The 12,854-nt window shown below is 32.5% G+C and overlaps 8 protein-coding genes across 8 annotated transcripts, besides 4 other annotated features; 7 read left to right on the forward strand and 1 right to left on the reverse strand.

Annotated features, from left to right (window-relative positions):
• Positions 1-6: 6 nt before the first annotated feature.
• Positions 7-135: a sequence feature (Signal anchor predicted for TA15715 by SignalP 2.0 HMM (Signal peptide probability 0.000, signal anchor probability 0.990) with cleavage site probability 0.000 between residues 43 and 44).
• On the forward strand, positions 7-1,817 carry TA15715 (cysteine protease, putative; the record flags this gene model as incomplete). Its single annotated transcript, XM_947516.1, has 2 exons — positions 7-958; positions 1,027-1,817. 2 exons carry the CDS (start codon positions 7-9, stop codon positions 1,815-1,817), a joined length of 1,743 nt encoding a protein of 580 aa, XP_952609.1.
• Positions 85-153: a sequence feature (1 probable transmembrane helix predicted for TA15715 by TMHMM2.0 at aa 27-49).
• A 387-nt stretch (positions 1,818-2,204) lies between the features above and the next one.
• TA15660 (cysteine protease, putative) lies at positions 2,205-3,724 on the forward strand (the record flags this gene model as incomplete). The annotated part of the gene is made up of 2 exons (XM_947517.1): positions 2,205-2,853; positions 2,910-3,724. 2 exons carry the CDS (start codon positions 2,205-2,207, stop codon positions 3,722-3,724), a joined length of 1,464 nt encoding a protein of 487 aa, XP_952610.1.
• Positions 2,310-2,378: a sequence feature (1 probable transmembrane helix predicted for TA15660 by TMHMM2.0 at aa 36-58).
• Positions 3,725-3,998: 274 nt separating the features above from the next.
• TA15605 (uncharacterized protein) lies at positions 3,999-4,388 on the forward strand (the record flags this gene model as incomplete). Its single annotated transcript, XM_947518.1, has 1 exon — positions 3,999-4,388. The coding sequence occupies one exon, from the start codon at positions 3,999-4,001 to the stop codon at positions 4,386-4,388; it is 390 nt and encodes a 129-aa protein (XP_952611.1).
• Positions 4,221-4,289: a sequence feature (1 probable transmembrane helix predicted for TA15605 by TMHMM2.0 at aa 75-97).
• A 161-nt stretch (positions 4,389-4,549) lies between the features above and the next one.
• Positions 4,550-6,082, forward strand: TA15550 (DnaJ protein, putative; the record flags this gene model as incomplete). The annotated part of the gene is made up of 6 exons (XM_947519.1): positions 4,550-4,920; positions 4,954-5,042; positions 5,073-5,212; positions 5,244-5,291; positions 5,322-5,421; positions 5,454-6,082. The coding sequence occupies 6 exons, from the start codon at positions 4,550-4,552 to the stop codon at positions 6,080-6,082; spliced, it is 1,377 nt and encodes a 458-aa protein (XP_952612.1).
• An 83-nt stretch (positions 6,083-6,165) lies between these two features.
• On the forward strand, positions 6,166-8,725 carry TA15495 (replication factor-a protein 1, putative; the record flags this gene model as incomplete). The annotated part of the gene is made up of 17 exons (XM_947520.1): positions 6,166-6,323; positions 6,437-6,574; positions 6,608-6,704; positions 6,765-6,796; positions 6,828-7,022; positions 7,062-7,134; positions 7,168-7,236; positions 7,268-7,513; positions 7,584-7,725; positions 7,758-7,870; positions 7,926-8,043; positions 8,077-8,152; positions 8,182-8,271; positions 8,301-8,373; positions 8,404-8,511; positions 8,545-8,607; positions 8,639-8,725. 17 exons carry the CDS (start codon positions 6,166-6,168, stop codon positions 8,723-8,725), a joined length of 1,878 nt encoding a protein of 625 aa, XP_952613.1.
• A 369-nt stretch (positions 8,726-9,094) lies between these two features.
• TA15440 (50S ribosomal protein l24, putative) lies at positions 9,095-9,905 on the forward strand (the record flags this gene model as incomplete). The annotated part of the gene is made up of 5 exons (XM_947521.1): positions 9,095-9,373; positions 9,433-9,539; positions 9,586-9,653; positions 9,688-9,764; positions 9,798-9,905. The coding sequence occupies 5 exons, from the start codon at positions 9,095-9,097 to the stop codon at positions 9,903-9,905; spliced, it is 639 nt and encodes a 212-aa protein (XP_952614.1).
• Positions 9,906-10,498: 593 nt separating this feature from the next.
• Positions 10,499-11,302, forward strand: TA15385 (60S ribosomal protein l10, putative; the record flags this gene model as incomplete). The annotated part of the gene is made up of 3 exons (XM_947522.1): positions 10,499-10,720; positions 10,792-10,992; positions 11,057-11,302. 3 exons carry the CDS (start codon positions 10,499-10,501, stop codon positions 11,300-11,302), a joined length of 669 nt encoding a protein of 222 aa, XP_952615.1.
• Positions 11,303-11,580: 278 nt separating this feature from the next.
• Positions 11,581-12,590, reverse strand: TA15280 (uncharacterized protein; the record flags this gene model as incomplete). The annotated part of the gene is made up of 3 exons (XM_947523.1): positions 11,581-12,048; positions 12,127-12,240; positions 12,297-12,590. The coding sequence occupies 3 exons, from the start codon at positions 12,588-12,590 to the stop codon at positions 11,581-11,583; spliced, it is 876 nt and encodes a 291-aa protein (XP_952616.1).
• Between the last annotated feature and the right edge of the window lie 264 nt (positions 12,591-12,854).

The raw sequence follows: 12,854 nt of genomic DNA on the forward strand, positions 1-12,854 counted from the left end.
AATAAAATGGATACTATCGACGTCGAACAGTATACTTACAATCATGAAGAAGTTCTCAACAAGAAAAAGAAGTTTAGGATTCGTCTTGCAATAGCTTTCACAATTGTGTTGATCTTACTCGGTCTTACTAGTCTCGGAATTTTCTTTGCTGTTAATTTGAATACCAAAGCAGAACCTCAATATCCCGAACAACTTAATCCTCAGTCTCCAGTTGTTCAAGATTTAGATCAAAATGAAGCTCCAGTTCTTGATGTTGAAGAAACCCCTTTAAACCAAAAAGATCCAGTTCTAGGTTTAGAGAAGTTTGATGCTCCTAAAAGGACGGCGAATAAAGTTTACAAAATTAAAAGAGGGAGACCATCAGCTCCAGTATTAAGGACACCAAAAGAACCTAAAGTAAATACACCAGTTCAACCAAGAGTAAATACTCCAAAAGAACCAAAAATAAATACTCCAGTTGAACCAAAAGAAAATAGTCCAGTTGAACCAAAAGAAAATAGTCCAGTTGAACCAAAAATAAATACTCCAGTTGAACCAAAAGAAAATAGTCCAGTTGAACCAAAAGTAAATACTCCAATCGCCCCTAAATTAAAGAAACTAACAGATTACGTAAAACCTTTAGAAAAAAAACCTACGTATAAAAAACCATTAATCGAAGAACTTCGTGAACATATGGAACAAAAGAATGTAAAAGAATTGAATAAAACTTTCGAAGAATGTGGTGATATTAGATGCCCATTTGGGGGTTCTAATGTTGTCTACGAATGGGAACTCGAATACATCACTGAAGCATTAAAAGACTTTTCACCTATAAACGTGGAAAAAGAACTTGAAACAATTTTGAAGTATCGCGAGTTTCGTTATAAATACTCGAAGTTTTACACAGTAAAAAGAAATTATATGAACAGCTACCTCAACTTCAGACAAAACAGAGCAAAGATAGAGAATCATAACAAAGGTTTGTCTTATTACATATTTACCTTAATATTTATATAACATATGAATAGCCGATAATTTATTATTTAGATCCAAAAAGATTGTACAATATGGAATATACCTATTTCGCTGACACTCCTGGAAGCATGTCATCGTCAGCACCAGGAGCAAATCCATCTGATGTTTTCTCATCAAAAACAGCAGATTTGAAGTTGGATTTGACTGACCAAGAAATCCACGTTGATTGGAGGGAAAGTGGATTCGTAAATGAAGTTGTTAATCAGGGCTCTTGTGGCTCTTGCTGGGCAATCGCTAGTGAAGATATATTCAGCACATTTAAATCCATAAAGAAAAATAAGCTAATGAAGTTTAGCTCCCAACAATTAGTTGATTGTGTATCACCATTGTACACTTGTGAAAAGGGTGGTGTTCACAGAAAAGGTCTACAATATATTAAAGATAATGAAATGTGCACTCAAGAGGAATATCCTTACATGAACAAAAAGAACAAGTGTACATCATACAAGTGCGAACATAAATCCGACGTTAAGGATATTGTGAGTTTGCATCAGAATGATGCTCTGGAGCATCTTAAAAAGAATGGACCCTTTCTTACACTGTTCCGTGTATCACTTGACTTCCTCCTATATAAAGATGGAATATTTAATGGAAGCTGTATGGGAAAAGAAGCACATTCAATTGTTGTAGTGGGACATGGCTATGACAAGGTTAAAAAGGTCAACTATTGGATAGTGAAGAACTCCTGGGGAAAGGAGTTTGGAGAGCAGGGGTATTTTAGAATTCTAGATGCACCAAATTCTCCAGTAGATAATGCAAACAAGTACTGTGATTTCCTTTTGCATTCCTTTGGAATCGTTTAATTAATCTTTAAGATTTAACTTTATCGTATTTGGAATGAATCCAAAATGTAAAATAATAATATTTTCAAAAATATATTTATGATTATACTAGTTTTATTCTTTATATAATATTCGTTTTTATTTAAAAAACGCCTTTTTGAGCTTGAATTTTTTCCATTCGCATTTTTTTGTACAGTAAGTACATGAATTGATAAATGTGTATATTACAGTTAATTACTTTTAAAGATAATATAGATTTATTTAATTAATAAATATATAATAATTTAAAAAAACTCTTTTTGTTTAAATAATTTAATAAATAATGCACTTTTGCCCAAATTGGATTCTACATCGAATTTAAGTTAATACCCATATATCCTCGTTACCTTCATTTTATTAAACCTCTAGATGGAATTCGGATATAATAGTATATTTGTAAAAAAATACTCACATGGGAACTCATTCGCTCTGGAAAATGACCTCAAAAATAAAAAGTTCAAATTGAGATTTAATAGCTACAGCGTAATATTCTTTTGCGTTGTACTTCTTTTTTCTTTTCTAGTTTGTTTGCTTGTTGTATTTAGTCCAAATCCCGAACCGAGGAATTTTAAAAATAATGAATACGTGAAACCAATTTACAACGCTCCTAAGTACCATGAGGACAAATATCTAGGATGTGTCAAGGATATAAACAACAAATGCGTGAATTACGATGAGTTGAAACTAAAATACCTGAATACACTTGAAGAAAAACTAAAACTGAGGGGAATTCATTTGACAGAAGTTGATACATTTGATTGCAATTCACCTGAAAACGGAACCTGCAAATCCAATACTAAGATACAAGGACCTCTTTCTAAAAAGGAATTGGAGGCCATAGTTATGGCTTTATTGGATAAAAGTATAGAATTGGACGACAAGTTTGAAACAGATACAATAATTGAATTCAAAAGTTTTCTTAAAAGATACCTAAAAACATATAAAGATTTAAACGAGTATAAGGCCAGATATTTGAATTTCAGGGTTAATCGGATCTTCATAGAAACTCACAACTCAAGTATATTAAATAATATCTTATTTATTTATAATTATCAGCACAATAAAATTTTATAGATCTCAATAAACTCTATACCATGGGATACACAACAGCAGCAGATAACTCAGATCAAGAATTGGGAAGAGCTGTCAATAGCAGTATAAAATACAAGCCTACTGATGAGGAATTATACAGCCGTGCTGCCTTAGAGATGTCAGGACCTAAGAAATATAAGGGTGTGCTATTTGACTGGAGGGAAAAGGGGGTAATTTTGCCCGTTCATGACCAAAAAGAGTGTGGTTCATGCTGGGCATTCTCTATGGCAGACTTGGTATCTGCAATGATGGCGATTAATGGCAACAAACTGCAAAATTACAGCAAACAACAGTTAATGGACTGCATAGAACCAATGTATACCTGTAATGAAGGGGGCCGTCCTTCTTCAGTTATATCTTATTTGAAAAACTACCGATACTGTACAGAAGAAGAATACCCGTATAAAATGGGAGACTACCGCTGTATTCAACCAAACACTTGCAAAAATAAAATTAATATATCCAAAGTTCATTCCCTCCACGATAAAATAGTCGAAGATTATCTGGAAAAAACTGGCCCATTCCAGGTTTCAATACATGTATCAAAAGAAATGTCCTTTTATAAAGAAGGCATATTTGACGGCGAATGTTCACAACGTGAGAATCATTCTGTTGTTGTAGTAGGACATGGGTATGATCCTGATCTTAAGGTTTATTATTGGATAGTAAAGAACTCTTGGGGAGAAGACTGGGGAGAAAATGGTTATATGAGGTTGCTTAACGCAAATTATAAACAGAATGGAATAACTTCATACTATTGTAAACTGGATAGAAGGTCTATTGGTTTTTCCATATAATTTTTAAATTTTGTAGCAAAAAATAATTTAATGAACAAATTTTTATAGTCCGAACATAATACAATATATGTTATCTAAATGTAATTTACAACAAGAAATTTAGATAGGATCTGTGTATGTCGAAGCGTCTCAAAAATAAGAGACCCTTGAGCACATGGAGTTATTATTTATTTATATACTATATAAGTAATATTTAAAGAATATATTTTTTATTAAATAGTCGTAAGATAGAATCTCTCATTAAAAACACACGTAATATACCAAAGATAAAAAAATGGATAGAAAACCTAGCTATAACCCTTACAAACTAAGTAGATCTCAAAGTTTTAACGTGGGAAAAAATAAACTTAGTAAATCTGGACCATTGAATCCTAAATTTAACAAGTATGGAGTGATGAAAGTGAGTGCAGATGCTCGTACCAAAACTAATACCGCTTCAAATAAACAAGCTAAATGTGTATGTATGAAGAAATGCAAACTTAAAAAATCACATAAAATCATATTAGTGGTAGGAGTAATAGTGGCTATTATTTTAGCAGCAATTTTATCGGTGTGGATAAATTTCACATATATAAAAGATGATCTAGATGATATCTATATAGAACCTTATCCTAAGGATATGAAATATCCAAATTATAAATATAAAGAGATAAAAAAAGAATAATGTGTCGAATAACAATGGGTAAAAATATGAATTAATAATATTGTGTTGTTTGTCAAGGTTGGGTTAAATTTAACATTAAACCTCCCTTTACTATTCATTATGCTGGATATAACAATTATATTTTATTTGTCAGAATAATGTAGGATAATTGTACTATAAATATGAGTAGAATTTTGTGGAATCCACTCTTTTCAAACTCCATAACAACAATTTCTAGAAAAACCTGTAATAAATCAATTTGTTCGTATAATACATGGAATAAGACATGTAAATATAAATATGTAATTTTATCTAGTTCTTATAAGGACCAGAGAAAAAATCCTGTGCAATGTCAATTTTATAAAAAAACAGATAGTAAATATATACATACATCTCCAACTAGATATACAAAGGACCCATATTCCGTACTTGGAGTTAGTAGAAATGCTTCAAACGAAGAAATAAAAAGAAAATTCAGAGAACTGGCCAAGAAATACCATCCAGATTTGAACCCATCACCTGATGCTAAGCAGAAAATGGCTCAAATAACAAGGTATGTTATAAATACCCTATAAATTATTTATAGCGCATATGAATTGTTATCGGATCCTAAAAAGAGAAAAATTTATGATCAAACTGGTATGCAAACGGACGATCCGGGATTCGACCCTTCAGGTATACTGAAACTCTAATCAATAATTGTAGCTGGGGGATTTGGAGGATTTTCTGGCTTTGGAGATTCATCGTTCATGTTCACAGATTTTGCAGAAATGTTCTCCAGAATGGCTTCCGGAACCGGAGCAGGTTCAACATTTACAGGATCCTCAAGAGGAGAAGATATACAGGTACTAAACAAAAAAATAAATTAAATTTCAGACTGAAATAACAATTAGTTTTATGGAAGCAATTCGAGGTTGTACTAAGGTAAGTGTTCAAAAAAGTCAAATTTGATAGAATATAACCGTACCAGCAAGAGTCTCATGTAATGAATGCCATGGGTTAGGAAGACAACCAGGAACTTCAGTGGATGTTTGTAAAGTATGTAATGGAACAGGTATGATAATTTTCAAATTTAAACATATTTAGGAGTTCAAAGAATGGAGAGGGGACCAATTATAATAGGAGTACCGTGTAGAACATGTAACGGTAGTGGACAAGTAGTACCACACCCATGTAAAGCTTGTGGTGGCTCGGGAGATCGAGCCCAGACAAAATCAGTCAGTGTAGATTTACCCCCAGGTGTAAGAAATGGAATGCAAATGAGAATCCCAAATCAAGGCCACGTCGGAGTTAGGGGTGGCAAAAGTGGTCACCTATTTGTCAATATAAACATACAACCACATCACATATTCAAGTGGATTGATGATGATATACATGTAAACGTTCCAATATCGCTGAAACAATGTCTATTGGGAGGTAATATATCTATTCCAACACTAGATGGGTCAACTACAGTTTCACTGGCACCAAACTCACAGCCATTTTTCGTTAAAACTTTGAAGAATAAAGGTCCCCCGAAGGTAGATAGCAGAAATAATGGAAACTTGATAATACACTTCGAACTCAAACTACCAGAAGTTCTAACAGCTAAACAAAAGGAACTGATTGAACAATTTGATAAAGATACAATTAGCGAAACAAAGCACAAAAATGAAAATTTCACCAACGAAGATTCCTGCAAATGGTGGAAAAGAGTCGTTTCTAACAAATACTAGCCTACTTTTAACTTGATGTTGTGTAAATAATGTAGTGCCCAAAATATACATATTTTCTTACTTTTTCATTTCTGTATTTTATTATGTCTCTGCCACGTTTTTTAACAAGGGATTTTTTTACCTCATTGGCAGATTCCATAAACAACGCTAACGAAAAATACTTCCAAGAAGTCCACGAATGTCAGACCCCCGTAAAACTCCTATGTCTTCAGCAATCATGTATTGCAGACAATAAATACCTGTTAGTTTAAAATTATCCTAGTTCGCGATATTTTTTGTTTTGTGTGTGGTTCCGGATTACAATTTTTAAATTTCATAGAACCTGTGGAGATGTATAATTAATTTTAAATTTAGGATTGAAACACTGGACGGGTCCGTTCCTGTAGAATATAAACATACATGTTTGGCGCTAGTTCCTCTCACACCCGAAGGTGATCGACAATTAATAGGGAAGGTCATCAGTTTTACACAGTATAAAGTCGCACCAACCAAGTGAGCCAATAAAACAATATTTTAAAAAAATAGATCACGCTATTTGGTCGTTTTGACGAGGATTTCAGTGGTTCCAGGAGATTATAGGCATTTGATTGGACATCTCGTACCCGCCTTGATCTATCATCCAGTAACTAAATGCCACATTTAGTCATTTTTTATTTAATTGATCAATTAATAAATGATATAGCGTTTGGCAGTGGTTCAGGACGATAATTTTAAGTAAATTCACAATTTAACAGAATTTTTTTAGAAACACAATGACAGATCTAAATTCGCCAGTATCAGGACCAGTGAGAAAACAGGAGAACAACAGGACTGTAAAAACGATCTCCAACCCATATGATCCCCCAATGAATAAGGGAAAGAAGGATGTGCCATTAACAAAAATATCAGATTTGACGTTGTACACCCCGAAATGGCAAATCAGAGCACGAGTAGTTTTTAAGTAAGTTTGATAGATTATAAGAGATCATTTAAAATTTAGGTCTGAAATCAGAAAATTTAATAACCAAAGAGGAGAAAGCCAGCTGTTTTCAGTGGATCTGTGTGATTCTAACGTTAGTTTAAAAGAAAGAATAAATTGCATTTAGGGAGAGATACGCGCAGTGTTTTTTGGAGAATCAGTGAATAAATGGTATTCATTTCTCGAGGAAGGACAAGTAACTTGATTTATTTAACTTAAGTGCCTAGGTTTATTCAATAAGTGGAGGACAACTTAAGCCGGCAAATAAAAGATACAACAACTTGAAACACTCGTGTGAATTAATCTTGGATGAGAGCTCGTATATTCAGCTGTTTCAAAATGATGAATCTATACCTTCATTCTGCTATTCGTTCACACCACTCGACCAACTTCAAGATATCAAATCCGGAGAAACAATTGATGTCATAGCCATAGTTGTCACGGCAAGAGATTTACAAAAGATAAACAACAAGGTATTTTAGTGATAATTCTTTACTAAATTAGTATTTATTGATTTGATAAAACACAATAAAATGTTTTTAGGCCACTGGAAACAATGTAGAGAAGAGAGATTTTTTGCTGTGTGACTCAACAAACACTACAGTATGGGTTACCAGCTGGGGGCAGAAAACACAACTATTTAACTATGAGGGAGATAATTCGCATCCATTGGTGTGTTTAAAGGGTAAGTGGATATGGAACTAATTGGAACGTCAGGAGTAAAGGTGGGAGAGTGGCAAGGAAAAAAACTGGATGTCCAGATATCGACCCAAGTAATATGTGAACCAGTGATACCAGAAGCACTCAAGCTAAGAAAATGGTGGAATGAGGTATTTTATTAATAATATTCTAAAATTCCTCACAACTATAAATTATAAATTTTAGAACGGCCATAACATCAATTTTAAACAAGAAACTGTTAAAACTAATAATAACTTCTTTAACAAACTTTGTACCATATCACACATAATATCATCAACAAACCAAGGACTCCAATTCAAATGTAAATTAATATAAAATTTAATTTAAAATTTAGCAATTGATTCAAACGGAATGGTCTTCACCACCAGAGGATTAATTGAGGTGTTGAAGGATACAAACTTCTGTTTTCCGTAAGTAAAAATTTTTTAAAATGATGTAGTTCCTGCACCGGTTGTAGAAAGAAAATGTCAAATGACCAAGGTTGTTGGTATTGTTCCAAGTGCAATAGTAGCACAAACCCAATCCACCTGTAAGTTTTTTGTTTTTCATGACTCTTAGGTACATACTTAATATTAAAATTGTTGATGAATCATCCCATATATGGGCAAGCGCAATGGCTGACGTAGGAGAGGTACCGACTCCATAAATTCATGGTTTTCAGAGCATCATGGGAATAAAGGCATACAATTTGATAAATCTTATGGAAAGAGGACCTTCAAATGAAAACGAAAAGAGTTTTATAAACTACTTCGAAGATGCCAGACTTACAGTATAAAAAATTAATAAATAAAAAAAACTTTAGGAATATATTTTTAAAATAAAGGCAACCGTGGAAAATTTTATGGATGAACCTAGAATTAAATATGTTAGTTTTAAATTAAACTAATTTATATTAGAGAGTACTAAAGGCCACGCCCCTTGATAGGGAACTAGATCTTGCTATCAAAGATAGAATAGAAAATATTAAAAAACTGATCCCGTAAATAATTCTGTACCATATTCTGTGTTAATAATGTTCTAACTGTATTTGAGTATATGTTACATGCGTATCCCTGACCAGAGACTAGAGCCCAGAGAATAAGCAAGAACAGTTGTTATAGGGTATGAGTATCGAACGGAACCGTAGGTGGGAGAATCCCCTAGTACCATCCTTCTTAAATACCCAAACATAAATAAAAATAAATATAAAAATAAATAAAAATTAGAATAAGGATATATATATATATATAAAGTAGTAAATTAAATAATAAGTAAAGTATAATTAATTGAAGTTGGGTGATGGATAAGAATAACACATACACATATTACTTAAAATTATTTAAATAGGATTAAAATTCTGCCATGATATAAGAATGTCTAAATATGTTAAGGCTGCCCAGCAGTCATTTCAGATGACAAAGAATCGCAAGGTTCCGCACAGGAACTACTTTTTACATTTTTCAAAATATAACTCCATCCCTAAACCATTGACTGAGAAAAAACAACCTAGAAAAGTCGATTTGGCAAAATGTTTGAATATGCAAGTAGGAGATTTGGTTCAGGTATTACATGGTCAGGATAAAGATCGCCAGGGTGTAATCTTAAAGATATTCCATAAAAAGAACCAAGTTATTGTTGAAAATTGTAACATGGTAATAATAATAGTATATAATAATAATTTGTTTATAACACTGTTTGACCCTTATTTTAGCGTGAAACCTTTTGGAATCCTGTATTCGATGGTAAAAAGCCAACACTTATCACACAAGAAATGCCCATTCATGTGACCAACATTTCCTTAGTAGACCCAGTCATGAAGTAAGATAAATTTATCTAATAACTCCCACTAACAAATATTTTATAGAAAACCTACAATAGTTAAAAGGAGATATATGATGAACGGAGAATGTGTAAGGATCTGTAAACTCTCAGGTAGGTTTAAATGACAATATTGGAATAAATTTAGGGTCTTCACTTCCAGAACCCGTTAAAGTTACATGGAGACAGTACAGAAGGCCGCCAAAACGACAAGCTCCGTTTAAGGTAAGCTTTTCTCTTTTAATACCAATGTTATAGGATATTTATGTTCACAAAGATTATGAAAATTTTAACCTTTTGACCAAATTCGCAAATTTTATAAGGGAGAAGAAGGTGGTGGGAATATTGAGTGACAAGAAGCTTTGATTTGTAATGTATTGGACTGTCTGTGATTGGGGAATGTCACTGTAGCATTAATCATATTGTATTTGAAACTCAGATATAAGAAAGTTAAATGGCTTGCAGAATGTATAGTAAAATAATATTTGACTAAAATTGAAGTAATTGTATCGCACCTTGAGATGTGTTAACCACATTTCCTGTGGAATCCTTGAAGAATCATCACATAAATTTAATGTGATACCAATTTCTGATTTATACTACATTTTTATAATTTATATCCCTAACTTCAGCCATTCTCTTAACATCGTTGAATCACCCCACCCACATTTACTATCATATGGACAAGAATTATTATATGTTTTATAGTAATAAAATTATTAGGTTAGCACTGCTTGTTTATCACTTATGTAGATATTTATTTATGTTAATTTCTCGGGAGACCGTAACTATTAAATTTTTTACATAAATTGAGCTATATCTAATCACAATTGATCCATTAGTTACATTTTTATCTTAAAATCTATCAAGTAATAATATTTTTCAGATTTTGAACTATAAGTCCATACAAATTTTATTTATAAACGAGCTAAGACTGATAAAGTTCGCTTGATATAAAAATGGGTAGAAGGCCAGCCAGATGTTATAGATATTGCAAAAACAAACCATACCCAAAGTCCCGCTTCTGTAGAGGTGTGCCAGACCCCAAGATAAGGATCTATGACATGGGTTTGAAAGGAGCAGATGTAGACGATTTCCCATGCGCAGTCCATATCGTATCGGGTGAATACGAACAAATCTCATCAGAAGCTCTAGAGGCCGCCAGGATCTGTGCAAACAAGGTATTATTACTCAAATAGACTAAAATATATATTAATACTTGTTTATTATTTGTAACTGATAAAATTTTTAGTTCATGGTGAAGTCTGGTGGTAAGGAATCGTTCCATATCAGAGTTAGAGTACACCCGTTCCACGTTCTGCGTATAAACAAAATGCTTTCGTGCGCAGGAGCGGATCGCCTGCAAACGGGAATGCGCAGAGCATTTGGAAAGCCAACTGGTGTCGTGGCTAGAGTTAACATTGGACAAGTTTTAATGTCAATTAGAACAAGGGTAATAAAATATATAACTAAATATTTAAACATTTAGTGTTATAACGTTAATTAAATAATTTTAGGAACACTTGGTACCTAAAGCAATAGAAGCCCTGAGAAGAGCAAAGTACAAGTTCCCAGGAAGACAAAAAATCTTCGTTTCTAACAAGTGGGGATTCACTCCATTTACAAAGGAAGAATACTTGAAGTATCAATCGGAGGGAAGACTCGAAAACAAAGGAGTTCATGTCAAGTGGATCTCGTCCCACGGACCCTTGACAAAGATATTCCCTAACGCAGATTCTGTTTCAGTGCCTCTTGATTCATAACGCTTTAATACAGTTATCTGTAATGTTTTCCTCAAATTACACTGATAGATATTCTTTTTTATAATGGTTGATTCTTTCTAAATAACCACAGTAATAAGCAAGAGTGGGCTGGTGATCCAAGTTATACCAAGAGAGAATAGTAAACAAAATTGAAATAAAATGGTTTACTTGGCCAAATACAGTTTAAGAAATGGAAAATAAATTAATACTAAAATAGATTTTAATTACTGAATTTATTCTAATAACTGTTATAGCTTAAAATTGATAAGTTTATTATATTAGTTCTTATACCAAGGTTTAGTAATGGGAACCAAATTGGGATTATCCTTCTCAGTGTTGGGAAATTTAAAAACTTTCTGAATCTTTGAATCCTTAGAATCATCAGAATTATCTATCACCTCAGAAGCTTTGCTCCACCTTTCATGGATTGATTTCAAGAGGCTACCCTTATTCTTATCGACAGTTTTTGGTAACATTGAATCAGACTGGTGAGAATGAGTAGATTCATGTTTAGTAGAGTGTTCTAAATTTTCAATTTGTTCCAAAACTTCAACAGATGTAAGGGACATGTCGATTTGGGTATCCAGTTTTCTCTTCTCCATATAAACTTTGAAATCGTCGAGAAGCACATCGTTGGAAGCAGGAAACATCTTAATATTTTCCAACCCCCGATCAATCTCATCTCTAGCCTCGTTGACAATATCAATCAGTTCATCAGAAATATTGTTGTTGTTCTTAAGGTAGTTCTAAAATAAATAAATTAAGGTGAATAAATTATAAGAAAATTAATTAATAAGAAGTAAATTATTTAGTAAAAATAATACCCTGTGGTCAGTCAAAACTTTCCTCAGCTCGGAATACCTCTTGTGTGTTTTAGTCCTTGGAGTTACCACATCCATTATAGTGTTTAAATCACTCAAACACTGTTCTATATTATCCTAAATTAAGTAAATTTAAATTTCACTTTGAAATTTTCTATATAAATGAATAGTACTTTAAAAGAATTTATATCCTCTGACTTAATATAGTCGCAAACATCACTTATCAAGTTAATCTCGTCAAAGAAAAACTTTATCCTTTCAACTTTGTGAACTAGCTTGTCAATAATGACCTTGGTATCGTGAGAAACCCTTTCCTCAAAGGAACTAAAATCATTTTGGGATTCATCATTGGATGGATTCACCCAGGATGTATCACCTGTAGAAACGTTCCAGTAATAAACTGAGCGAGAGGAAGGATCAATAACTTCTTTCCAAACCCTTTTGGATACATTTTCTTTATTATCCATAGAACATTGAATTTATAAAATTCATAATAGAAACAAATTATAATAAAGAGATATGAAAACACATAAATAAAATTTTGGGCTAAATAGCTAAAATCAGTAAAACTAGAGTAGATAAATTTAAAATAATTTAGAAAAACAAACTAAAAGTTGAAAAAAAATGTTAAAATAGTCAAAAATGGAATGAATAAAGAATGTGTTTAAAAAAAATTAAAATCAAACAAATTGAACAACAAGTAGATTAGATGAATATAGATAATATAAGTG

The sequence above is a fragment of the Theileria annulata genome, chromosome 2, assembly GCF_000003225.4.
Source record: "Theileria annulata chromosome 2, complete sequence, *** SEQUENCING IN PROGRESS ***".
Classification (NCBI taxonomy): Eukaryota; Apicomplexa; class Aconoidasida; order Piroplasmida; family Theileriidae; genus Theileria; species Theileria annulata.